General features: G+C 36.0%; 2 protein-coding genes and 1 long non-coding RNA gene across 3 annotated transcripts in view; 1 reads left to right on the plus strand and 2 right to left on the minus strand.

Moving 5' to 3' along the window:
* The window catches only part of LOC125784862 (uncharacterized), a 28,110-nt gene extending 21,565 nt beyond the window's left edge, over positions 1-6,545 (plus strand). The window contains exon 2 of the long non-coding RNA XR_007427458.1: positions 6,356-6,545. This is a non-coding gene — a long non-coding RNA (uncharacterized LOC125784862). The remainder of the gene's footprint in view (positions 1-6,355) is intronic.
* Positions 1-18,221, minus strand: part of slc27a4 (solute carrier family 27 member 4) — a 38,138-nt gene extending 19,917 nt beyond the window's left edge. The window contains exons 1-3 of the mRNA XM_049468822.1: positions 17,912-18,221; positions 9,428-9,589; positions 6,753-7,147 (exon numbers count right to left, since the gene is read on the minus strand). Of these exons, the coding sequence (XP_049324779.1) occupies positions 6,753-7,147; positions 9,428-9,588 (556 nt within the window). The 5' untranslated portion in view covers position 9,589; positions 17,912-18,221. The remainder of the gene's footprint in view (positions 1-6,752; positions 7,148-9,427; positions 9,590-17,911) is intronic.
* A 4,197-nt stretch (positions 18,222-22,418) lies between these two features.
* swi5 (SWI5 homologous recombination repair protein) lies at positions 22,419-27,502 on the minus strand. Its single transcript, XM_007231445.4, has 5 exons — positions 27,326-27,502; positions 25,430-25,478; positions 25,228-25,337; positions 23,989-24,083; positions 22,419-22,688 (listed from the first exon to the last, which is right to left on the minus strand). Exons 1-5 carry the CDS (start codon positions 27,427-27,429, stop codon positions 22,624-22,626), a joined length of 423 nt encoding a protein of 140 aa, XP_007231507.2. The 5' UTR covers positions 27,430-27,502; the 3' UTR covers positions 22,419-22,623.
* Between the last annotated feature and the right edge of the window lie 286 nt (positions 27,503-27,788).

A 27,788-nucleotide genomic window follows, 5' to 3' on the forward strand; every position in this document is an offset into this window, starting at 1 on the left:
TTTGTGAAGGTCAACAATTCTGACTCTGAGGTCCTGTGACAGCTCTTTGGTTTTACCCATGTTGGAGACTTGAAATCTGTGTGATCTGTCTGATTCTGTGGACAGGTGTTTTTCACACAAGTGATTAGTGAGAACAGGTGGCTTCAGGTCAGGTAACAAGTTGATTGGGAGTGTCTAACTGGTCTGTAAAAGCCAGAACTGCTAATGAATACTAAGGGATCAAATACTTATTTCACTCCATGAAATACAAATCAATTAATATATATTCCTTAGATTTATTTTCTGGATTTTCTTTTTAATATTCTGTCTCTCCATGTAAGAATACATCTACCATTAAAAGTATAGAATGATCATGTCTTTATTAGTGGGCCAACGAAGAAAATCAGCAAGGGATCAAATACTTCTTGGACTCACTGTGTATATATATATATATATATATATATATATATATATATATATATATATATATATATATATATATATATATATATATATATATATATATATATATACACATACACACACACACACACATTAACACACACACATTATATACTGTAATAAACGAAATCTTAACCTAATCAATCTGTATCTCAGGGTAAAGATGGAGAGACTGAAATAAAGAGAGAGAGAGAGAGGAGGAGAGAAATAGTAACAGATCCAGCAGAGTCTGAACATCCCTGTAATACGAACAGACCGACCAATAAAATCGTCCGTCTCTGCTGAATCTATAACAGAATCTGCTGACTCAATCCTGCCTTCCTTTCTCTGCCCTGCGTCCAATTACTTACAGCACAGCCAGCTGATCACACATCCTCTCTCACTGTTCACCACACTGCACTACTGCTGCTGGACTTTCACCATCATGAACATTTATCTACACTGACCACAACTCAAATCACCGTCAGATTTCAACAGAAAAATCCTTTAAAAACCTGTTCTGATGAATAAATTACTGCACTCGTACATACACTGACCTTTGGCCCAGTTCCACTTCCCATCCCTTTCACCAGCCTGTTAATTATTCAATCATTTACACAGCAGCAGGCCCCGCCCCTTGACTGTGAGACGCTGTAGTAACGCAGGATTACGTCCTGTAAGAACTGCTCCACCAGCTACATTCCCTTCTGTCTCCACCCTTTTCTCCATTCATAAGACTTTCTCAATCAGTGGAGTCGTACTGAGCATATCAGAAGCCAGTTTAGGACACTACTGCAGTTTGGTGTAATCTTACCTTTTATCCACTAAAAAAAACCTTGATTGAATGTATATATTTGTTGCCTAATAATATCAGCTGATACTTAATAATTTAATTTAATTTAATTGACACTGATATTTTGATTGCAATTTGAGAATTTCTGATTGTAATCTAATATAAATTTTAATCACATTGTTTAATGTTACAATTATGTTTAAATACTAGTTAAAAAAAAGGTAAATGGAATCATGTGTCAATAAAGTGGGATTCATATAAAATTAAAATACACCATTAAAATCTAACTACATTAATTGCCTCAAAAAAATTAAATTATATAATTTAATGCAATTCCTGGTTGATGTTACCATGCATTAGAACTACTTAGCTGCTGCACGACGACGCTACACTGAGGAACCCTGAGTGTTTCAGTAATCCAGAGTGATATTAGCTAGCGGTTTGTCTCACGTAGCTTATTTTAACATGGTAAACACGCGGACTACAGTCCGATATACTCACCTCTGAACAGTGACAGCGCTAGCACGGTAAGTGGGTAATGCTATTGCTGCTCCAGCAGTACTCGCTGGGGTTAGCAGCAGGCTAAGAGCTAGCACTTAGTGGGTAATGCTAATACTGCTGGAGAACTAAACTGAAACTTCTGTATAACTCCGCACTTCAGTATTTGTACTAAGTGTGAGATAGCTAGCACCTTGGTGGATAAGGTGAATAAGTTAGAGCTGCACGTCCGGGGTTTAATAAGGGATAGACAGCAGGATTCACTGTTAGCAGCCCCGGGTGTCTCAGGGAGAGTTAGTACCCCCTCGACTCCGGCCTTAGAGCCCTCACAGCGGGGCGAATGGGTAACGTCTCGGCAGCATAGTCGAAAGGCTAAGGCTAATGCTACCGCAAAGGCCACAGCCAGCCCACCTGAACACCACGCTCCCCCAGTTCACGTGTCAAACAGGTTTGCCCCGCTCAGTGAAGCACCAACTGAGGAGCCTGTTAAAGGTACTCTGGTGATAGGAGACTCTATCGTCCGACACGTGAAATTAGCTACTCCTTTAGGGGCACCAGCAGCAACAGTTACTTGTTTACCGGGAGCCAGAGCACCGGACATTAGTGGCAACCTCAGGTTAGGGAATAGGAGATATTCGAGGGTAGTAATTCATGTAGGGGCCAATGATATTCGTCTGCGGCAGTCTGAAGTAACTAAGGCTAATATTAAAGAGGTGATTAAACAGGCCCAGGCGCTGTCCGAGGAGGTAATCTGCTCTGGCCCCATCCCAATGAGGCGTGGTGATGAAGCTTACAGCAGGCTTTCTTCGCTGAACCGCTGGATGTCCAAGTGGTGTGCAGAAAATCATGTGGGCTTTATAGATAACTGGCTACACTTTGAGGGCAAGCCTGGTCTTTTAGGTAGGGATGGTGTCCACCCCACGCGGGAGGGTGCTGCCTTACTTTCATGCAGCATAGCTCATAGTCTTTTAGCTAGTCGGCAGAGTAGTATTAGAAGCTGCTGACAATCCAGAGCCGGGACCAGGCCGCAGACAGAGAGGCTTAACCGACCGTCTGCGAGCTGCAAAGAGACGTTACCTATATACCAATGTATTCAGACTGTGTCTGTCCCCCGAGTCAAACAAAAACATCAAAAAACTAAAACAGTAAATCTAAATAACTTAACTTATATTAAACAATCATATCCAGACTGTAGTACTAACATTTCAAGCCTAAAGATTGGTTTACTTAATATTAGATCTCTAAATTCAAAAGCAGTTCTAGTGAATGAAATCATAACTGATCAGAAATTCGATGTTCTGTGTCTGACAGAAACCTGGATTAGGCCAAATGAATATGTAGCATTAAATGAAGCCACCCCTGCAGGCTATAATTATATACACAATCCGAGATTGTCCGGTAGAGGAGGTGGGGTCTGCATACTTTTCCAAAGTAGCTTAGTTAGCAATCAGAAACACTATGAAAATTTTACTTCTTTTGAGCTTCTTTACACCAGTATAATTAATCCAGTTACAAAAAAGAATGCATTTTCTTTTATTAACATCTACAGACCACCAGGGCCCTATTTAGAATTCTTAAAAGAATTTAGTGATTTTGTCACAGACTTAGCAGTAAGTAATGATAAAGTGATTATAGTTGGAGACTTCAACATTCATTTCGAAAAATTGGATGATCCATTAAAAAAGGCATTCACATCAATTTCAGACTCAGTTGGTATTATTCAAAATATAACAGGACCTACTCATTACTGTAATCATACTCTGGATTTAGTTTTGACCCTGGGTGTGAGCATAGATAACCCGAATATTCGTTCTCAAACCTCCGCAATTTCAGATCATTACCTTATTTCATTTAAATTACATCTTAGTCATAATATACGTACATCCCCTAGCTACTCTGTAAAACGTTCAATTACGCCTTTTACAGCCCAACAATTTACAGATAAGCTTCCAGACTTATCAACTCTAATATATTCTCCTATAGACCCAGTAGAACTAGACAAACGAACCGAAGGTTTAGAAAATACCTTTCGCTCTACCTTAGATGTTGTAGCACCCCTTAAACACAAAATAAAGAGACAGAAAAAGCTCGCACCGTGGTACAATGATCAAACTCGTACCTTAAAGCAGTTAGTACGAAATTTAGAGCGTAAATATCGATCAACTAAACTGGAAGTGTTTCACTCTGCGTGGAAAGACAGTCTTGTTAAATATAGAAAAGAACTTAATAAAACCCGCTCAGCGTATCTGGCCTCACAAATCGAGATTAATAAAAATAATCCTAGAGCTCTTTTTAGTGTTATTTCCAAATTAACTAAAAACCAGGCAGGTACTGAACCTCAGATTCCAGCCATTCACACCAGCAACGATTTTATCGACTTCTTCGATAGTAAAATTAAAAACAGGATATAATAAAATAAATCCTCTCTGTCATCTGGTGTGGCTGATCTAGAACAAAACCCTGTTACTGAAGTTAGGTTGGAAGTCTTTAACCCACTTCCACAGCTAGAACTAGAGAAAATTATCTCCTCTTCAAACAGCACAACCTGCACACTTGATGCTGTTCCCACAAAATTACTAAAACAGGTACTGCCAGATATAATTAAACCTCTGTTAATGATAGTAAACTCATCGCTCACCCTGGGCCATGTACCCAAAGCCTTTAAAACAGCTGTAATTAAACCTCTGATCAAGAAACCAAATCTTGATCCTAGTGTACTGTCTAACTATAGACCTATTTCAAACTTACCCTTTATTTCTAAGATTTTAGAAAAAGCTGTAGCCCAACAACTTTGCTCTTACCTGCAAAGAAACCAGATCTATGAAAAATTTCAATCTGGATTTAGGCCCCAATTATAGCACTGAGACAGCTTTAGTTAGAATAACAAACGATCTACTTATAGCCGCCGACCAAGGCTGTGTTTCCCTACTGGTACTTCTGGATCTGAGCGCAGCCTTTGATACAATAGATCATACTATCCTTTTAGAAAGACTAGAGAACATGGTCGGTGTAACCGGAACTGCCTTAGCATGGTTTAAATCGTACTTAACCGATCGCTATCAGTTTGTGAGGTTAAATGATATGTCTTCCAGTTATACCAAGGTAAGATATGGAATTCCACAAGGCTCTATATTAGGACCATTATTATTTACATTATATATGCTCCCACTGGGCAAAGTTATTAGAAAACATGATGTGAATTTTCATTGTTATGCGGATGACACGCAGCTCTTCATATCAGCCAAACCTGATGACAGAGTGAGATTAAAGAAAATCGAGGATTGTGTAGAAGATGTAAAATCATGGATGTCGCACAACTTCCTCCTATTAAATAGTGATAAAACAGAAGTTCTCCTATTAGGCCCCAAAGCTGCTAGAAATAAATTATCAGATTTAATGCTAAATCTGGCTGACTTCTCAGCCACCCCGGGTTCAGCAGCTAAAAACCTTGGAGTTATCATAGATTCAGATCTAGCATTCGATAAACACATATCTAATGTTACTAGAACAGCTTTTCTACACCTACGTAACATCGCCAAGCTAAGAAATGCCCTATCACTGCATGACGCAGAAAAATTAGTACATGCCTTTATTACCTCAAGGCTAGATTATTGTAATGCGCTACTGTCTGGATGTTCCGGCAGTAACTTAAATAAACTTCAGCAAGTTCAAAATACTGCAGCCAGGGTCCTTACTAAAACGAGAAAATTTGACCATATTAGTCCAGTACTATCAGCACTGCACTGGCTTCCAGTCAAATTCCGCATAGACTATAAAATTCTCCTGTTAACGTATAAAGCCCTACACGGGCTCGCTCCTGAGTATTTGCAAGACCTCATCTCCTGTTATGAACCACCGCGATTACTTAGATCTCAGGGTGCTGGTTTATTAGTAGTTCCTAAAATTCAGAGGAGCTCTGCAGGAGGAAGAGCTTTCTCTTATAAAGCGCCTCAACTCTGGAATAATCTCCCCGAATATGTTCGGGACTCAGATACAGTCTCAATCTTTAAGTCTAGACTGAAAACTTACTTGTTTAGTTTAGCTTTTGGTAATTAATGTTTTTCCCCTTAGATAAGGCTGCAGATTCAGGGGTTCATGGACAGAGGAAATTGTGGTAAACTGAGATGCTGGTGCTGTTGTTCTCCCACGGCACACGGTCACTTGGGTTTGTGGACGGTGGAGTGGGTGGATGCCAGTGTTTCAGGGAGCCTCCATGTCTATGTTACCTTCTGGCTCTCTGCCTTTAGTTAGGCTGTTTTATTTAGATCTGCCGGAGTCATTTGCCACACTCTGATAATGTTTTATATTCTCTGTTTTACATAAATCCAGTCAAAACTAATTCCATCTCTCTGCCTTCCTCTGAGTTACTGACTGCCCACCTGTCTGACCCGATACCGAGGGATGTTGGACCCTCAGGCTCTCATGTCCTCTGTCTGGCCAGACTGGAAGTTTCTGAAGTCAGCGCTTCTCCATCACCCACCACAGATCAGCTGCTCATCGTCCATCTTACTCTATAAGCCATTAGTGGAGCTGCTATACACCTGAATATATAAAACCTATGTGGCTGTATGAAAGACTTTTTAAAATTAATTTAAAAGCCATTTGACCAGTGGTAGGATGGTCCCCCCTTTAATGTGAGCCAAGGTTTCTTCCTCCTCCTGCAGCTCTGAGGGAGTTTTTCCTTGCCTCCGCGCTCACTGGGGTTCTGTATTATGTATATTCTATGTTTAATGTTTTGCCTGATTCTTTGTCCTGTAATCATGTTTCTGTAAAGCTGCTTTGTGCCAACACCTGTTGTAAAAAGCGCTATACAAATAAATTTGATTTGATTTGATTCAGCAGAGTGAGTTTACTGCTCCTTAATACCTGACTGGTAGAATTCATACATAAGGAGCACCGGATTTAAAGGAGCTCTGATGATGTTTGGGAAAATTAAAGGATTTTAAGTGCGGCTTATAGTGCAAAAAGTATGGTAACCGAAATTAATGCATGCACTCCTCCCATCCCCTTGCTTTATAACGTACAGTTACTGAACTCTCACCATCAGTCAGCTCACTGCCGAAGATCACGGCCTTGGAGCCGGAGATGTTGACGCAGTGCACCAGGGCTTCCAGCCGCAGGTTGAAGTTGATGAGGGCCGCCTCCACGCCGATTTTAGCCATGCCCAGCCACAGCCCCACGTACTGCGAGCGGTTCTCCATGAACAGCGCCACCACGTCCCCCTCCCTGAAGCCGCGCTGGTACAGCAGGTTGGCCACGCGGTTGGAATAGTCGTCCAGCTCCCGGAAGCTCCATTTCTCCCCCGTCCCCTCGAAGATCAGAGCCGTTTTATCACCATATTTCTGCACAGTCTCCGCGAAGATCCTGGGTATGGTGTTGCGCTGGCGTAAGTGACGCTTTACATTGAGCTTTACCTTTAGTAGAACACCAGCAGCACTGTGAAAAACACAAACAACCAATCAGATTACAGGCAATACAATACAGGGCTTGGGATACAATAAATTGTGATTATATTGCAATAATATAGATTTAAGATTCAAAGATTTAAAGAGTTTGTTATCTGCACAGTAAGGAAACAAGTTTACTTCTATAATGAAATTTCTAAATAAACACAAAGAAAAGCAGAAAAATACAATAAACAAGAAATAATAAACTAACTAAATATATAAATAATAGTACATCATACACAAGTAAGAACGTGATTATCTACAGCAATTACATATGACAACAGTGAGAAATTACAGTGACATGTAAACACGTATATAGTGAAGTTCAGGATTATTTTTGAGGTGGGCTGAGGAGTCTGATGGCAGTGGGGAAGAACCTGCTCTTTAACCCTTTAATCTTATTATTCATCAATTCTGAGTAAAAGAAAATTTACTTTCTAATAACACACTGCCATATAGTTGTCAGAGATTAAACACTACACTAAATGAACCACTGCCTGAAATCAATATTTACACGTAAACTAATAAATACAAATTGACTAGATACAGTATTGCAAAACTAAATCTTGATATGATACAATAAATAATATTCATTGCAGACTTGTTATTAAAATTGAACAATAAAACAGACATTTCCTAAAACAGTAAGGTCCTGTTCACACCTGGAATTAGCACCTGTAGCATTACAGTACTTGTCAGACAGTCTTATCCTTTAAATTTATTAATTATGAATTAATCTGAAATAAAAGAAGAAGTCGACCAGGCATAAATTCAGAGACATTCTGATTTATTTATTTTTTTTTAACAAAGGTGGGCAATATGGACCTACAATCATGATATTTCAAGGAATTTTGCCGTTATCAATATTCTTTGCAATATGACAAAACATTGAATTAAAGTTAAATGATTTCAAGAATAACTACTGCAACAAAATTGATATTAAATTTAGTGTAGCGATATGCCATGCTTATGATATGTCATGGTACACTACTAATTGAGATTTTCACCAGGTTGTATAAGAAATAAATGATGCTGAACAGATATAATCTGTCTTTAATAAATATTATTTAATGGAAAGTGATAACAGTGTGAATTATTATTTTTACTACAAACTGTAAAAAGAAGTACAATATTTTAAGGTATTTTTGCGATACAATATTCAGAAATGTTGGTGATTCACACACAGTGAGCGTGTAGTAGAGAGCAGACTGAGTTGCACATCATGTTTTATTTGACCGCTGAGTCGGAGCTGATGGGGAAGTGGTGTGAACGCACTGCCACAAGATGGTGAACCAAACCAAAGTGACCTCTGACCCAGAATAGTGACTTTAACAGCTATTTAAAGTTCATATCTGTAGCTCTATTCCCATAGAGATCTAATCAAACTTAATCAAAAATAAAACCAGCTCTGATTTAGTTTATTGAGAAAATCTACAACAAATCAAATGATCCATCTATTATTATACTACCACTATATAAACATGCCTGTGTTTACATACCCGAGATTCTCTAACATACCTGAGATAACATAAACGATAACAAGACTTAACAATATGCAAATGCAACACAAATCACATATAACTCTACTGTAGAATCCGGTTAGACTCTGATTAGAGAGAAAACAGGTCCGACCTGCTGCAGATCTAACTCAGTTCTGCTGAGATAATCTACCACACCGTCACCACTCAAACATCCAGAACCAGATCCTGCAGAACCGGAACAGGCTGTAAAACTGGATTCTGAGAACCTCAGTTATCAGAGAAACTTCTAACAGCAGGGGGATGAAGACCCAGAGACCATACAGTGTAAACTGCTTGAAGACAGGCTTTCCAGGTAATACTGTATATAGTCAATTGTTTCACACCCAATAACAGGGGTGCGCTAGTGCTGTGTGGTATACGGTTCATACAGTATACCACCATATCACTAGAGGCGCTGCAGAGCGCTGTTAAGAACAGCACAGCCAAAAAAAGCACAGTAGCAGAGCTCACTAGCTAACACTAGTCAGTTAGCATAACAAGCTAATACAGCTCGGTGGAGTCTCAAGCTGTCCTGCCTGGAGAAACATAAGAACAGAATTCCAGAAGCTTCTGCAGCTGCTGCTCCTTGCAGTAGGAGTAACTATAGCCCTATTTACAGAGTGAAGGACAATATTTAACTGAACTGGAGAACCAAATTTATTGCGACAAACTGATTAAAGAGTTCCATATCGCCCACCTCTAGTGACCACGTTGTCACGGCTGTACTGCACACACTCACACACACTTACTGTAAATCCCGGCCGATGGTTTTCACAAACACCCGGAAGGACGTCCATCCTCCAGTGCCGAAGAAGAATATGAGACAGGCAGCGACAACCTGAAGCCACGGCAAACCGAGAAGGAGCCTGAAGACGAAGAGGAGCGCTGTGGAACACGCCAGCCGCAACATCCTGCAGAGAAACACACACACAAATACAGTCAGGAGAAGAACAGCAAACTGCATCCAGAGAAACATCAAGAGTCCACAACAGAGTCAGCAGAGTCCTGTACTCTGTAGTGATAAAGGACTACAGGATGATGAAGACTGTAAACTGTGCAGCAACAGATTCAGATCTTCTGTCTCTGACTTTCCTTTATCTACAAGATGGAGCATAGGGCTAAGCGATATGGGTCAAAGCTAATATCTCAATATTTTTAGCTAGAAGGTGATATACACGTACAAATTATGCTTTTCTTAATTTTTACCAAATTGAAAACCGCTGGAATATAATCAAGAGGACGATGGATGATCACAAGCCATCAAACCACCAAACTGAACTTGCTTGAATGATTTTTTGCACCAGGAGTGAAGACATAAAGTTATCCAAAAGCAGTGTGCAAGACTGGTGGAGAACATGATGCCAAGATGCAGGAAAAAACTGATTAAACACCAGGGTTATTTCATCAAATATTGATTTCTAAACTCTTAAAACTTCATGAATATGGAATTGTTTTCTTTGAGCTGCTAACTCATTCATTTTCCTTTATAAAGGAACAAGTCTCTCGTCTCTCTAATATGAGGGTTTTTGTTGTTGGTGAAGAAAGAGACGTTTATACAGGTATCAATGTGCAGCATGTGAGGAGTTTCAGAAACAGATTTTTTCACATCACACACAGACACAGATCACTTACTTTTACAGTAAATGTGAACCGACAAGATCTGATCTGAGCAAAAAATCAGATTTGAGCAACGTGGCTTGTAATGTAAAGGTAGGCATACACCAAGCTAATCAGTGCTAATCACTGCAGTGCTGAAAAAAATAAAAACACCCAACACCCAAATAATAATAATATTAATAATAATAATAGCAGTTCTGTGTTGGTCCATACTGTGGGTAGAGCTGCAACTAATGATTATTTTGGAAGTCAACTAATCTGATGATTTTTTTTTTTGATTATTCAATTAGTCAACGACTGTTTCTGCCATGTTCTCCATCTCTAAAAATGATCAAAACAGCTGAACATGAGATTTAAAAAGCATTGAAATGTCTTAAGATTGTTTAAATACAAAAAGTACTGATATTTAGTGAGTAAATATTTTTGGAGACACAGACTAAGAATCGTGTCTTTAAATCATCAGCTGATAAACTCCTCCAGATCCCCTGTATAAAACGCAAATTTTTATATTTTTTATCCTATTATTATCTTATTTTAATTTTTTAACGTTTAATTAGATCTTATTTATATCTGTCTGGTTTTGATTTTATTTTTATTCTTAAATAATTTGTTTTTGAGTATTACATTACATTATTAATGTTTATTTTATTTGACTTTTTGTAATGTCTTGCATGCTTGTGTGCTATTTATTACTCTCTTTTTATGTAAAGCACTTTAAGCTGCATGTGTGTGTGTGTGTGTGAGAAAGGTGCTATATAAATAAAGTTTATTGTCATTATTGTTATTATTATTTACCCATCTCCCATTGTGTTTTTGTCCCCAGCAGTTTGTTTAATGCAGTACTGTAACAAATTAACGATTAGTCGATAATGGAATTTGTAGTCGACGAATTAAAATAATCAACATTGTCAATTATATCGACTAATCGTTACAGCCCTAACTGTGGGGTGATAAATATTAAAGACCAGGCTGAAAGGAGGTTAATAAAGTGCTTTTATATGGTAAAAGGAAGCAGAAATATAGGCAGAGAGAGAGTAGAAACAGAGGGATGATGTTAATAAAGTAATGTCTGACAGTGTGAATAAAAAGGGCTGTTCACTGATGCTCTTTATAATAAACCAAGAGAAAAACAACAGACAACAGACCACAGATAAAATAAAATAAAAATCTTATCATAAAGAAGACAGGATCAGGTGAGGGGACTCCGACCTGTGAACTTTGACCTGAGTTATAAACTCATCAGGAGAAGGAGCACGGCGATCTCCTCGCTCTCATAAATTAAAGATCAGCTCAGGAACAGATCCTCCTTACAGTGGATAAGATTGCAGAGGCTTCAAGGCCACCATATTCCAATCAAACATTAACAGCGTGAAGAAAGACATCCCCTATAACCTATAGAACACGGCTATAAAATACTATAGACTTATGCAGTAAGCTGAGTATATTATAATACCCCTAATTATGTACCCCTGACTGGAATGCAAAATTGTCTATATTCATATAAACAATATTGTCTCTTACATATCTTACATCTCGTATAAAATATATTGATAATACTGTCATTAGACATGGTGTCAATAGGTTTATAATTATTAATCTGCTCCAGAGAGTCCAATACTTCTAAACCTACAGGGAGTAAACAATAATTTGCACACCTGTGTCAAAAATGTGTAAAACGTAATGCATTCATTCATTATTTATACCCAAATCTAACACACACTGTTCAGCCAATCAAAGACTTGTGTTGACTTTTGATCAGTGTTGGAACATGTTATCGTGATGGTGATAATAGTGATAATAATGATGATAACATATCATCATATTGCCCACTCTTACTTTTATAACTATCTGTTAGTTTTAGTTTTATCTATTAGGGTTAAAGGTTTCTGTATTTTCTGTGTTATTTATTAATCGGTTTTCTCTCAGACCTGCAGTCAGTTCAGTTCAGATACAGGATAAAAATGTTTATATAGTCGTCAGTCTGGACATCCTGCCCGTCCACTTTATCATAAACAGACGCACAGACCAAGCGCTTCTTTTAATCAAAACTAGTGAAAACAGAGACATTTAAAACACCACTCTAAACTGAAAAACTAACTTATTTTTTAGTATAACATTTGGTCATTAATATTTCCCTTTTAATCGACCTTTATTTCCACTCTGAATTATATATTAAGGGTAACCCTCATTTACAGTGTCGCAGAACATTTCCAGTTTAAAAGGTATTAAAAACATTAAATGAGAAATTAGAAAAAAAAAATAATAAAAGAAATACAGATTTTAAATGTAGATTAATAAAATATATAAATGAAAAAAGAAAAAAAATAGGAAATTCTATATTTACTTTCAATAATGGATGCACATTAAGTGGACCTACCCTTGTGTAAAAAGGAAGTATACTTAGGAGCATTAAAATTAGGTAAAGAATACTAAAAGTACATTTTCTACTTAATATACTTTATGAAAATACATAAAATTAAATATACTTGCTCTTTCTATGTAAGCAATATTCTTTAAATTAAACTTTGTGTTGATAAAAATATATAGATAAAAAGAAGTACATTTACCATATTCTTCAATTGTTTTAAAAATTATGTTTAAAAAACACACAGCATTACTTAAATCTACTTAAGTTTGGAGAAGAAAAAAAATCACATGCTAATGCTTTGATGTTGTATTTAAATAAAGCTTAATTAGAACATCATGAACATAAGGAATAATGGTGAACTGAGAGGCTGCTGCTGTCAGCTGCCACTTGCAGGCTTTAATCTCTCAGGTTTGTGGATAGATGCCAGTTTTTAAGTGTTTCAGTGTCCCCCTCATGTCCATGTTACCTCCTGGCTTTTAGCTGGAATGTTATAATCAGATCGAGCAGAATCATTAGCCACTAGGCGTGGACGATATGGCCCTAAAATAATTATCACAATATTTCATGATATTTTCTTGATAACGATACTCTTGGTGATATGACAAAACACTGAATTAAATATATATATATATATTTCAAGAATACACTACTGCAACAAATTAGGGATTACATTTTATTATTGCATACAATACGATACGACCCCTAACTGAGATATAAAAAAATACAAATATTTTATCAGATTTGTAACAGAAGTCAATGATCCAGAATATCATGATACTAATAACAATAACACACTCCAAATATCTCCATATATCCAAAATAAATGATACTGGACAGATGATCTGTCTCTAGTAGATATATATTGGGAAATGAGAACAGTGTGATTTTTTTTCTTCTGATAAAAACAGTAAAAAAGTAGAACCCTGATGTGATAAATAATTAGGGGTGGGTGATATGGCAACATATTTCAGGGTATAATATTAGTATCGTTCACCATATTCAAAAATGTTGGTGATATTATTGTGTACGATAAGATATGGCTGGATATATTGCACTGTTTTACGTTATTCCACTGTATTCCTTAAATTTAGGAAAATATGGATTGGATCCAATGATTGGTCACTGGATTGTCTAGTCTGACGCTTTATTTTTAAATAATATAAAAAAAAAGAATGTTGAATCACTGAATTTTGCTGTCATTTTTTTCAATCCTATTATAAATACAATTTATACATTTTTGTTTTTGCTTTGATAATCAAAACACTGTTCTCTTTGATCTTCTTTTATGAAAAGAAAACAATAATGATACAAAAACCCTGTCAGGACCGAAAAGTTCAGAGAAAAGGATACTATGCAAATACACTGTCACATTCCCACAGTACATTTTCTACTCTATTTTATCTGTGCTACTGTATATACTCTCAAAACTATAATAATATTAGGCTGAACTGTTTAAATATTTGTTGAAAAAAATATATATATATAAGATATTATATCATGAAATATTTTATCACATCACCCACCCCTAATTATCACATCAGGGTTCTACTTTTTTACTGTCTTTATCAAAAGAAAAAAAATCCCACTGTTCTCATTTCCCATTATATATCTACTAGAGACAGTTATATCTGTACAGTATCATTTATTTTACTTTAATCCTGGATATATGGAGATATTTGTAGAGCACTCTTATTATAAGTATCATTACTAATAATTCTGGATCATTGACTTCTGTTACAAATCTGATTTTAAAAAATGTTTTGTATTTTTTAATATCTTAGTTAGGGGTGTGCCATATTATATCATATCCTATTAATTTCCATTAATTTGCAGTAGTGTATTCTTGAAATATATCTTTTTTTAATTTTGTGTTCATTCAGGGTCAAATCATCCAGAGTATTGTTGACGATGATATATATATATCATGGTGTATATTATTTCCGGGCCATATCGCCCACCCCTAATTTAAACACTATTTACATGTTGTCCAAAGGACACTGGCGTTGATGGATTTTTCTCAGTGCAGCAGCGACACTGAGGTGTTTAAAACCTCCAGCAGCACTGCTGCAGTGCCTGATCCACTCTTATAAGTGCAACAAACACTAACACCTCATAAACCACCTTGATATATCAATATCAATACAGTCAGTGACTGCAGTGCAGAGAATAAGAATAACCTAATAGCCTAATAGTTCTACATATTAAAGAATAGGGTGAAAATAAAAATGAGAATAATAAAGTACACAGTATTATAAAGTAGGAGACTACGTCTGTAACGACACAGCAGTTCTTCAGTGTTCAATGGAGCTGAAACAGTCCAGAAATGAGAAGGTGGTTTTAATATTATGGCTGATTTATTACGTACAGTTTAGCACATCTTATATGAAGTCATTATTATTATTAACACAAACACAACCTCTCAGAAATGAGAAGGCAGCTACTCTCAGTAGCTGCTGTGATTATATATGTTACAGTATGTTTCATATCTCTGCATCTTATCCTCACTATACACTTTATTACACAGTATATACAGAGTACTGCTTTGTCCTGTCTGTTGAACTGTCTCGTCTGCTGTATATTTATTGTATTTACTGTCTTTTCGGAGAAACGTAATTTTTATTACACTGTGTCCCTGTATTCAGACAAAAAGACAAAAAGAAAAAAACCTCTTAAATTTACTTGAAAATAATATTTTAGTGTTTAGAAACTAGTCTCTGATTCTCTGAGTTTCGTCTCCTCAAGTTTAGGCCTGTCAAAATAATTGAAATATCGACTTATTGTACAAAACATTAAATTGATCTCAATAATTTTGATAATCGTGATATCGTCTATTGTGTTATTTGTATATATATAACATTGAACTGTATTTTAGGCAGTCATGCTTCAACTGTGACTCCACAACATACACATAGTGTGGACTAAAGTAGTTGAAGAAATAAGTATATCATTCTAACACTAATTATAATAAATTATTAATTCAGATTTTGATGTCTTTAAAATTAAAAGAGCACAATTGCTTTTTATGCTATTCTGTTATCTATATGTCAGTGGCATTGAATAGTCTTAAATTAAAAAAATATTGCGTATCGAAATAATTTCTAGAACGATTTATCATCCACAAAAAAAAATTAGCGTGACAGGCCTACTCGCGTTTTTTAAAATAGATATTTATGCACTGCCCCGCAATTACACTTAGATAGATAGCTAGATAGATGGAAATATAGGCCTTTTGAAAATAGATTTTACTTAACCCTAAGATACAGAGATATTATTATTTTTTATTATAGGCTATACAAATACTCTTTTCTCCTCTTCTATGTTATAATAATCTGCTTTATTTTTGGTATTGTTAATTTTCCATAGTTTTTATACATATACACTATGCATGGTTTGGCAAGGTAGCACATTTTGACAGAACACCTGCGAACTCATCTTCCCTCATCTCATCAGGTATCATCAGGTATAGGGGCAAGGTTGTAGGGAGGACAGCCGAGGGAGAGACGCGTGCGGGTGCGTTCCAAACCACACAATATATAACATAACCAGCGATATAGATATTTACTGTGGCTAATACCAGCACCACATTATTATTATTATAGTGGACAGCTGTAAATGTTGTATTTATTAGGGCATAGCTAATAGAGAGAGACAGAGAGATAAAGAGAGAGAGAGAAAGAGAGAGGTAGAAAAATGGGTTTTTATTCGTTTTCAGATCCAGAAAATAAAAATCCACCCCAGGATTTAGTTTGGATCATCTGCCTGGGCGGCTCTGCTGCAGCTGCTCGGGCGCGTTCAAAACCACACATATAGCACACTACAGCAAGGCAGCCATTTAATGTGCCTAATAAGACACAATTGTTAGTAGTTATCTATAGCATTATATTTTTTGTAACCTATTTTAGTTAAATGTATATTTCACGCCCAAAATCCCAGACTTTTTTTGTTTTAACTGCCTGGGTGGCTCTAGGGTGCATTCAAAACCACACAAATAATAGTACACTAAATAGTTAGCCTAGCGTGACATTTAGTGTGCCTAATAAGACACAATCTTTAGTAGTTATATATACCGTTATTAGTTTGATTTATAATCCAGGTCCAAAATCCCAAGATTCTGTTTGTTTTAAAAGCTATTAAAAGATTATTAAGCTATTAAAAGATATTTAGCCTAGCGTGACATTTAGTGTGCCTAATAAGAAACAATTTATAGTATTAATCTATAATGATACATACACTTTTAATTATTAGTTTAATGGGTTATCCAAATTCAGACATTTAAATAGTTTATTAACTGACTAGGAATCTCTTAGGTGTGTTCAAAACCACATAAATAGCATATTAGCTAGTTACCTAGCTCTCAATTGTTAGTAGCTATATATAACGCTATATATACTTTTTATTATTCGTTTTTTTAGTTTATTAGGTAAATCTGGTCAAGAAATTAAAATAAATAGTTTGTTTCAAATGCCTGGATGACCCTGCCTGGATGACCCTGGTTCATCCAGGGCTCTGGGGTGCGTTCAAAACCACACAAATAGCACACTAGCTAACTATTAAGTGTGCCTAATAATAAGACACATTTGAAGGTAACGTTAGTCATCACACACACAAATGTTTCGCTTATGTATAATCCAAGTCTAAAAATTAAAATAGTTTGATTCAAATGGATCTGGTTCTGTATACAAAACACCATAAATATATGACACACTAGAGCAAGTTATCTATAACGTTATATTTTTTATAACGTTATATAAAAGTCTAGGATTTTGTTTGATTTAGCTGTCTGGACTGCTTTGCTGCAGCTGTGTTCAAAAACATGAAAAAAAAAACATACAATAGCTAATTAAACGCTACCTAACCTAGGACACTTAGCTACAAGTTACCCTAGTTATATAGCTTTATCTACAGTGCCTAATATTATTAAGGTATATGACATTTATAAGTGTCTTTTAGCGATAGCTAGCAATGCGGTCCAGATCCAGAAAGCACTAAATAAATAAATAAATAAATAACATCACAAAAGCCTGGGCTGGATTGTTCTCTTTCTGGATCTGGACTGCAGATCTCCTCTAGCTGATATGATGGTGGTGCTGTAGCTGGTGTCTGTATGGAGACGCATCCACTGCCTTCATTCATCACAGCTCAGCACAATGCCGGAAACAGAGAAACACAGCCGCAGCAGCAGCAGTTCACAGAGAGGAAACACAGGTAAACCCCGCAGTGATGATGATGATGATCCAGCTCTACGTACCTGTCTCTCTGTGTCCGCAGTCCCTGGCTCGTGCGTGTGGAGGCAGATAGCGCGTGCCTGCTGCCCCAATCCCACCTTGATCGGCTTTAGCAGAGAAACCTCCTCCCGTTTCCCGGTTTACCCGCACCCGCACCGCCGGCACCTCTCCGCCGCCCTGCTACTGAACCCCGGGTCCGCTGATTCAGCTCTCCGCCTCTCAGTTCATCCCTCCTCGGATCTTCCTCCGTCACCGCGCGTCCACTATCTCCATTTTCCCGTCGCTCTAATTCATATGACCTTATAATTTTCTTACCCCTCCCTACAGCCTGCCGATAAGCGCCTCGACTGTCAGGCGCCGCAGCCAATCGCCTGCGAGAACGCGCCCAGAAACGCTGACGTGTTCGCGGTGGAGGCGGGGCTTCCCGCGAATAGTGAAGAAAATGCGGCCCGAGTCGATTCACTGAAGCGGGCAGTTTGAAAAGGATGCAGGCCAGAAGCCGAGTCATGATTCAGCTGTTAACATATATTATACAGGACCGGTCAAAAGTTTGACTATTTAAAAAAAATCTGGAAATTAATATATAAATTAAAATATAAATTTATAAAATAAATTAGTATATATATTAATTTCCATTTCCAATTTCCTGCTAGGATCAATAAAGTATCTATCTATCTATCTATCTATCTATCTATCTATCTATCTATCTATCTATCTATCTATCTATCTATCTATCTATCTATCTATCTATCTATCTATCTATCTATCACCATTGTTCATAAAGATCATAAAGTATGAAACATATTCTGGTTTGTTTATTTTTTTTTAAACTAAATAATTCTGCTTTTTTCCATTTTTCATAGGTTTAGTTTTAATATAGTCTTCAACATGAAATTTACAATGTTCTACTCTTTCTGAGTTTAGATTCTCTGCCCGAATTTGGGCCGGATCGGATCGAGTTTTCCCTTCACTTTCTTTGAGTTCTGCCGGCTTGGGATCATAAAAAAAGTTCTGTGACGTAGGCCTACATTATTTAATGCTATTTTATATTTTATATAAAGCTATGGGACAGAACTAATCCCACTGAAGCAAAGTAACAAATCACACTGTGATCATAAAAAGGCTGGACAAGGTATACACATTACAGTGTATAGAGTTTGATTCTTGATAAACAGGTTTCTTTATTAATAGGCATGTGCTTCTTTTGTTTCATTAATATCCTTCTGGACAGATTGTGCTTATTTAACAAAAAAAGGAATTGTAGTTAAAAAGCTCAGTTTTAGAGTTTTTCTTACTAACACGACAGATTGTGCACAAGCTCGGGTAGGGTTGGGTTTGGCTGGATTTTTAGGGACTTGGAATGAAGTGGCCTGACCTGACCTCAGTAATTTCATCTGTATCCAACAAAGAATATGAAAACAAATAAAATAAATTGAGTGGTTGTTCTGTATCCATTCATTTATTCAATTTCTACCATATTATGGAGTTTAATAAGCAATACATAAATATTTAAATATTGTGTGGTTGTAATCAAATACGTTTTGATTCAGCTCGACTTGTGAATCGGTTCGGCTCACAGAGATTCACAGGAAAGAACCGATTCATAAAAGAACGAACCGTTCACGCTACCAGACAACGAATCACGTCGATAAGAGAGAAAGCATGGCAGCTGGCAGCCGAGAGAGAGAGAAATACTCTGCGGAAAAGAGAGAGAGAGAGAGAGAGAGAGAGAGAGAGAGAGAGAGAGAGAGAGAGAGAGAGAGAGAGAGAGAGAGAGAGAGAAGAAAGTGAAAGAAATGTAGAGAGAGAGAGAAAATGAGAGGGAAACAGAGAGAGATAGAGAGAGAGAGAAAGAGAGGAAGAGAGAGAGCTAGGAAGAGAAAAAGAGAGGAAGAGAGAGAGAGCTGGGTGGGGAGATGCGCACAGTCGCGCCACACCAACACGTGCTCCTCTGCGTTCATTTTGCGCAGGTGCAAAAAGGCCCTGAGAATAGAGCATTAAAATAAATACTAATACCACTTAAATATGCTTTCTAACCATAAAACAGCTTCTTTGGTGAAAGTCAATCCACTCCTTTGTCTTCTAACAATAATAATATTTTTAATGTTTGTTTTTAAAATGTGAAACAAAACTGCTGTTTAAAAACCTGAGATGAAAACTGCTGGATGGTCATCATTTGTAGCTAAATCCTGTGTTTTGATGCTTATGTGTGGAGTATTTATGGTGGAATTGTGGAGTGAGTTGAGCTACTTTATTTTGAATGCACATTTTGCTTTGTTGCTGCACACACTGATACTGCAGTTAGGAAAAGATAAACTCCCTACTATTAACAATCTGGACAATAATTCAACATCTTCACCTGGACTAGAAAATGTTTTAATAAAAGTGATTTGATTTTAAACACATATTTAATTTATGGATTTAGTATTTTATAATTACAGGTACAGACATCCGCTATATGTATTCTTGGCAGTTTTTCTGTGGTCTTTATATTATTCATATTAATTATTCTGTATTGAGGGACACAATTTGGCCATATCGTTTAAACTCTAGCCCTAATTTTATGATGAATGTTCAGAAATTATTACAGCTTTAACAGTATTTACAACTAGACCTAGCTGAGCTAAAACTAACCAAAGCTCACTTAAGTTAATTTAAGTAAATAAAAGCTGAAATTCCTCTTCTTTAAATCAATACAGTCTCATTATTTAATCTTGGTGAGTCTTTCTGTGGGACAAAAGTGAGATGTGACTCTGCTAAAAGAGGAAATCTTTGCATTAGTGTATGTGTGTATGAGTCTGGTATGTGAAAGGGCCTTGAGTAAAGAGAACGCTCTTTGACTCGAGAAAAGATAACAGTGAGCAAATGGGAGAAAATATTGTGGGTCATTATCATCTGATCAAACAAACACAGTTATCTGTGCCTTCTACATATTGTGCCATAAAAATCTACATTTATTATAAGCAATAGACACTGCTAAGTACTAATGAAAAAAAGGGATAATGGGTTAGCTGTAAATAGGCCTATAAACACGACTGCTATTTTTTTGGGTGATACAGTATATTGTCTGTAAGACTATATAATTGGCATTTTGAGAACATTTCATGCTAATACCCACACTAACAAACACACACAACAATGCAAGAAATATGTACATATAGAGCTCTGGAAATAATAAGAGAGCAATTAAAGTTTGAGTTTCTTTGTTTTTTCCAAATGAAAACCTCTGGAATATAATCAAGAGGAAGATGGATGATCACAAGCCATCAAACCAAACTTAAATCATAAAGTTATCCAAAAGCAGTGTGTAAGACTGGTGGAGGAGAACATGATGCCAAGATGAATGAAAAAAAAAACTGTGATTAAAAACCACCAGGATTATTGCACCAAATATTGATTTCTGAACTCAACATGAACTTGTTTTCTTTGCATTATTTGAGGTCTAAAAGCTTTGCATCTTTTTTTTTTGTTATTTTAGCCATTTCTCATTTTCTGCAAATAAATGCTCTAAATGATACTATTATTATTTGGAATTTGGGAGAAATGTTGTTTGTAGTTTATAGAATAAAACAACAATGTTCATTTTACTCAAACAAACATATAAATAGCAAAATTAGAGAAACTGATTCAGAAACTGAAGTGGCCTCTTATTTTTTTCAGAGCTTAAGATATGAAAGCTAAGAGCTAATACTTTCACAACCAACCTATACCCACACAGGTCCTTATTATCTCGTATTGTGTCTAAGTACTGCATCAGGATTTAAATAAAAATGTGCTGCAATGTATAAAGATCAAATAAATAAAACAAATACTGTACATTTCTACATCTGTACATTTTTTGTTATTTAAACAGGCAGATCATAATGAAACTCACAGGCCTGTTACTCAGTCTTGTGCAATGGAGGCTGTTTCAGTGGGCGTGTTTATGGGTGTGAGAGAGTGGACCAACCATGGCTGTTCTTTTTGTTTCCACACCTAGTATTGGTTATTCCTGTTCTTCTAATGAAATAAATAATACATGAATCGCTCCCAGAGATGCTCACAGTATAATGAATATACACACACACACACGCACACATACATGCACACACACACGCACATGCACACATACATGCACACATACATGCAAAGAAAACAAGTTCGTATTCATAAAGTTTTAAGAGTTCAGAAATTAATATTTGGTGGAATAACCCTGTTTTTTTATCACAGTTTTCATGCAGCTTCTCCTCCACCAGTCTTACACACTTAAAACACCACTTAAAATGATGAGTTTCTTTGATTTTACCAAATTGAAAACCTCTGGAATATAATCAAGAGGAAGATGGATGATCACAAGCCATCAAACCAAACTGAACTACTTGAATTTTTGCACCAGGAGTAAAGCAGCATAAAGTTATCCAAAAGCAGTGTGTAAGACTGGTGGAGGAGAACATGATGCCAAACTTTATGAATATGAACTTGTTTTCTTTTTTTGCATTATCTGGGGTCTGAAAGTTCTGCCTCTTTTTTTTCTCATTTTCTGCGAATAAATGCTCTAAACGAAAATATATTTATTTGGAATTTGGGAGAAATGTTATATAAATAACAAAATCAGAGAAACTGGTTCTAAAACTGAAATACTCTCTTAACTTTTTCTACTATACTGCATTTCACCTGTACCCTGGCTTTAACCTCCACAGATGACACTGGCAACACCATCCTCCATCCTCCCTCCTCCCACCCAACCCAGCCTCTCTCAGTCGTCCAGATCCATGTGGAATTGGCTGTACAAGTCGCGTGTGGTCACTCCACGCAGTCCAGCTACAAGAAAAACACACAGAAGATCAGTTGTGTTGACACACAGTGGAAAACTGTGACACGGCACATGTCGGCTGTGGCTGGCCGCTGCTCGCTCTCGCCCCCAGGCCAGCTGGAGTCATGCTCGAGCTGCTGTACAGAGGGCGTTCGCTGGGCCTGACGTCTAAAAGGAGCCCTTTATGTAGAGAATACTGCTCTAATAGGATGCCGTTATTATGGTTCTTATATTACATTACAGCCCCTATGTTGTATTTCTATTGCTCCGCCAACTAGGAGCATTTGGGCCTTAGAAAGGAGTTTCCATGCGTCTAATTAAATTGTTTTAATAAATGGCAAATGGTTTTATACAAGCCATTATTATTTCCTATTAACTAATAAATATAACTGCAGGGTTCACACACTTTTTAATAAAATTCCATTATTTTTTCATGACTTTTTCATGCCTTTAAGGCAAATTTTCATGACCATATGATTTTTAAAACAACAGTTCAGACATGGACAACAGAACCAAAAATCAACTAAAACTATAGTTAAAATTAATTATAGTAGGTCCTAAGAGCTCAATTGTGTAAGGTTAAATTAACTCTGCTGACGTATTTGTAGCTCAAAATAGATTTTGTAATTTTTTTTTTTATAAATATAAATGTTTGATTGAGCTTCATAGCACTGTCTAGTGAGCACAACATATAGGCTAACAAACGCAAAATAAACCTTTTCCAATTAAATGATATATATTCATATTTTCAAAATATTAGTGTCTCCCAGTCTTTTATATTATTTATCTTTTTCTGTACTTGCTGTAATTTTTGGGAAGAAGAGTAACACATTTCAATTCTCTGTATGTCCTGTACATTTGCATTATTGACAAAAAAACTACTTGACTTGATATAAATAGTAAATTACCTATTAAGTTATTTAGCACTAGTTGATATTCTGCCTGTTAACGGTCATCTTATCAATATTACAAATATTACATATATTGCAAAAAATAAAATGGCAACTTATTAGAATGATTCTATTAAAATAATAAAAGTACTAGCCCATCTGATAAATGAATTCTCTACAAATGCATCAATGGATGGTGAAAGGTTATTAGGTAGGTTGTGATGTAGCATTTGGTTAAAATGATTTATGTAGGTCTGAAGCAAAAAACTGGTTTATGTTAAAGGCTAAAAACTACTAAAAAGGGCTGCTGGACAGAAACTAAAGGGCTAACCTACTGTTGGAGGACGATAAAAGCGTCTATCAAGTGTTAAAAACACAGATTAGAAGTAGATAAAGCTCAGCCTTTCAGCATCCTTACCCAATCTGCCTAAAAGGGTCTGTCCGATGTCCTTGATGTCGTTGTATTCATGCAGCAGATCAATGTGCTGATCCAGCTCTTCCACATCAATGCCTCTGTAGTGACAATTATATTAAAAAATAAATTAAAAATATATTATTATAAGTTACAGCTGTATGCAATGCTAAGAACTGTATAGTTACTATTAAATAATAACTAAATACTGTTATGCCAATGCTATTTATGACTACATGCATATAAAAAGCAGCAGAATTGAGTCTTAAAGAAGAACTCTGGTGTGAAATGGACTTCTGCTGTAGTATCTTTGTTGAATAGCTCTCCTCCGCTCTCCTGCAGCTTTCTGAGATCCAGTATTCTGTGCACTTTGCCCAAACAGGCTTTAGAACAAGTGATATGGGGCATATATCTGCAGATAAATCGCTTTCTACACCGTTATTTAAGGTTAAAAGTAGCTCTACACTTCATTGGTAGAATCCAGAGAGACCTGACATTTAAATCGAGGCATTTCAAGCTTTAAAACTGCACAAGAAATTTATTAAAAACTACTGTTTCCCATAGCGTAGATAAATCTCCAGCGCAGCCATCTTAAATTTAAGTCACAATAGAAGTCAACCGTCGAGCAGAACTAATAGGTAGGAGAGTTTTGAGCAGATTGTAAAATTAATTTCTTTGAAAATGCATGAATTCCAGCTGTTGCAAAAAAACAATCTGGTTACGGTTGATATTAGAATGCAAAACAGAACCAACAACAAATTATATAAACATTGCTCAAAATGTTTTACTATTCGTTCTTGTGCTCGACGGTTGACTTATTGTGGCCTAAATTTAAGATGGCGGCTCCGGAGATTTATCTACGGGATGTAAACAGTGGGTTTTTATAAACTTCTTGTGCATTTTAAAGCTCTAAATGCCTCGTTTTAAATATCAGGGCTTTTCGGATTCTACCAATGAATTCTAAAAGCCTGTTTGAGCAAAGTGCAGAAAATACTGGCGGCCAGAAACCTGCCGGAGAGCGGAGGAGAGCTATTCAACAAAGATAAGTACTTTTTAATCAAATTTTAATAAATACACCCTAAGTCCATTTCACACAGGAGTTAGACACGAAAAAGTGTCTAAAGTATCTATGCTTAATGTTGTACCAATTTCATGCCTAAAGGTCCATTGATAAAACTTATGATACTTGGTATCTAAATAAATGATTGCTTATAAACAGACTATTATATACACACACACACGTACTCATTTTCTAAAAGAGAGATTTGGGAGTCCAGCTCTGCTACTTTTATCTGTAGTTCTCTGATGTCCTCCTCACTGCAGACAGCAGAGCTCACCGTGTTGGAAACCTGAACCTAATAAAAGCACAGTAAGTGATTTACAGGATCTTATTAAAACTTGTTGTAAAAACTCTTTATTATTAAACTTTGAATTAAAAGCTACTTACTGGAGATTTAAAACTGGAATTCACTTTCTTTGATCCGGAATAAGGGGTCCTATTCAAGAGAAAATAGTCAGGAATCAATAAGGCATGTATTCAAAACATAAATTTAAAACAGACACTATGATCAATATGCCTTAAATATTATGATATAAAAGGATAAATGATATTATATAAAACTGCAAAAGTACAATATTAAAGAATTAACAGTGATACTTTTACTTTATCTGTTGTGTTTGGTTGCTTCTGGAGACAGAAACCAAGCAAAGTAAATAAACTGTACATAATAATAAAAAAAAAATAATAAAAGAAAATAACAACAATAATAATAATAATAACAATAACTATAACAATATTTACAATAACACCAATAGTAATAATATTAAAAAATACAATAGATTTTATCCGATGAGAAAATAACTGACCTAAACCTTACCACCTGACACTGACTTTTTCACCAAACAATTTTACAAAGGATTTGAAAAAGAAAACATTTTGCAGTAAGTATGCCTTACATGGTTCTTACTTTAATATGTACCGTATTTTAAACACAGGCAGCACTTTAAAGTCAATATACTTTGTTATTTTATTTTGCACTACTTTGTGTTATTGTGCAGTGTTATTTTTTGAGACAAACAAGTTTAATAAATACACATTTTGCAAGAATTATGTTCTTTATTGTTTTTCTATCCAAAACAAAGATAAATGTATAGCAGTGAAACAGTAATTCTTTGCAATACAAGGTTGTCGCAAAAAAGGCTTATAGGCAGAGTTTAAGACAACATATACTGTATTAAAAATATATCAAGGACTAACAGTGTGGCAGAAAAATAAACTGTTAAATAGAGACAAAAGTTGTGAGTCTCTGATAATAAATCACAGTATTGGTATACAAAGGCAGCTGTGGCCAAAAGGTGCTTCTGTTTCTGCTCTATTGTGAAACAGCTTATCTTCTTGTTATAGTCATCTGTTCATGTTTAAAAACTCAATTAGTGGTTATTAAGCTTAGTAGTATATCTAATATACATCTCTAAAATAAAGGACTGCAATTATTGTATATACAAACGTATATCCATGCATCTTTATAATTATTTTTAAGGTATTATATGGAAATATATTTAAGTACATTTCCTAAAAGTCATTTCTTAAAACAAGAAAAGTAACTTTTGCTGTTATAAAAATCTGACTTTTATTCTACCAAAATTAGGCTTTTAATTTGTAAACTGCTCATGCAATTCTCCGTATCGCCAGCAGATGGCAGAACAATCTAATGAAACATCACTACTTTAAAGCCAGACACAGCTGAATATAAAATAATACAATATATAAATTGCATAATTAATATTAGTAAACTAATAAAAAAAAGATAAATAATCAGAAATAATCTAATTGGTCCTGCAAATAGTGAACCTACAAGATCCCCAGTCTTAATAAAATATTTGTGACTAAAATAATATTACAGGCTTAAATAATAATTAAGAAAATAATAATATAATATTGAATAAATATAAAATTATAACAAGCATTTTGAACTCTTTCAGACCCTGCAGCCATTGCAATAGACATCATGCATTTTCTTTATTCTTGCACATAAGTTAACACTATTGGAGAGCTGTTTTTCATTGATTTTTTTTTACTAATTTAGTGCAATTTAAAACAGTTTGTCACGTTTTTTTAAATAAAAAGGTCAATATGAATGATAACATATTACACACAGGCTTCTAATGCAACTGAAATAAAAAGCTATTAAATATTTTAGTTATTTGGATTTATTTGCTATGTAGATTTTATAGCAGAGTCTTTCACTGGAACTAATTCAGGTCTTAAAGGATTAAAGTAGTCTATTAAATGGTTAAGTTAGCATAACTAGTCACCCACCAGCTAAGCTAATCACCTGTTTACCTTCTTCGGGAGGTTAAAGACACAGCTGCTCTCTGAGGAGTAAAATTCAGCGACGTTTCCGCTCCAGAATCAGCTTTAAACTCCTGAACCGAGTCTGAATCCATCTCTAACACCTCTATTACACCCAGACTGACGATCCTGCGGAGTATTTATTCTAGTGATGCTACCCTTGAACCTGAAGCTTCGAGGCGTGTGTTGAAAAAACGACACGCATTGGTTCGAATCACTGAGCCGATGCTTGATTCGTTCTACAAAGATCACGTGACCAATGACGTCCGAAGCTTCATTTCGGCACACAACCACGTGACTGCTTCAGGGAAAGATTCAAAAGCGGCAAATCCTGGCGCGCAGTTCGAGGGTTGTTAGCGGAGATACAGATACAGAGACAGAGAGCGAGAGCGAGAGCGAGAGAGAGAGAGAGAGAGAGAGAGAGAGAGAGATAGATAGATAGATAGATAGATAG

This window comes from Astyanax mexicanus, chromosome 20 (genome assembly GCF_023375975.1).
Source record: "Astyanax mexicanus isolate ESR-SI-001 chromosome 20, AstMex3_surface, whole genome shotgun sequence".
Taxonomy (NCBI): domain Eukaryota; kingdom Metazoa; phylum Chordata; class Actinopteri; order Characiformes; family Acestrorhamphidae; genus Astyanax; species Astyanax mexicanus.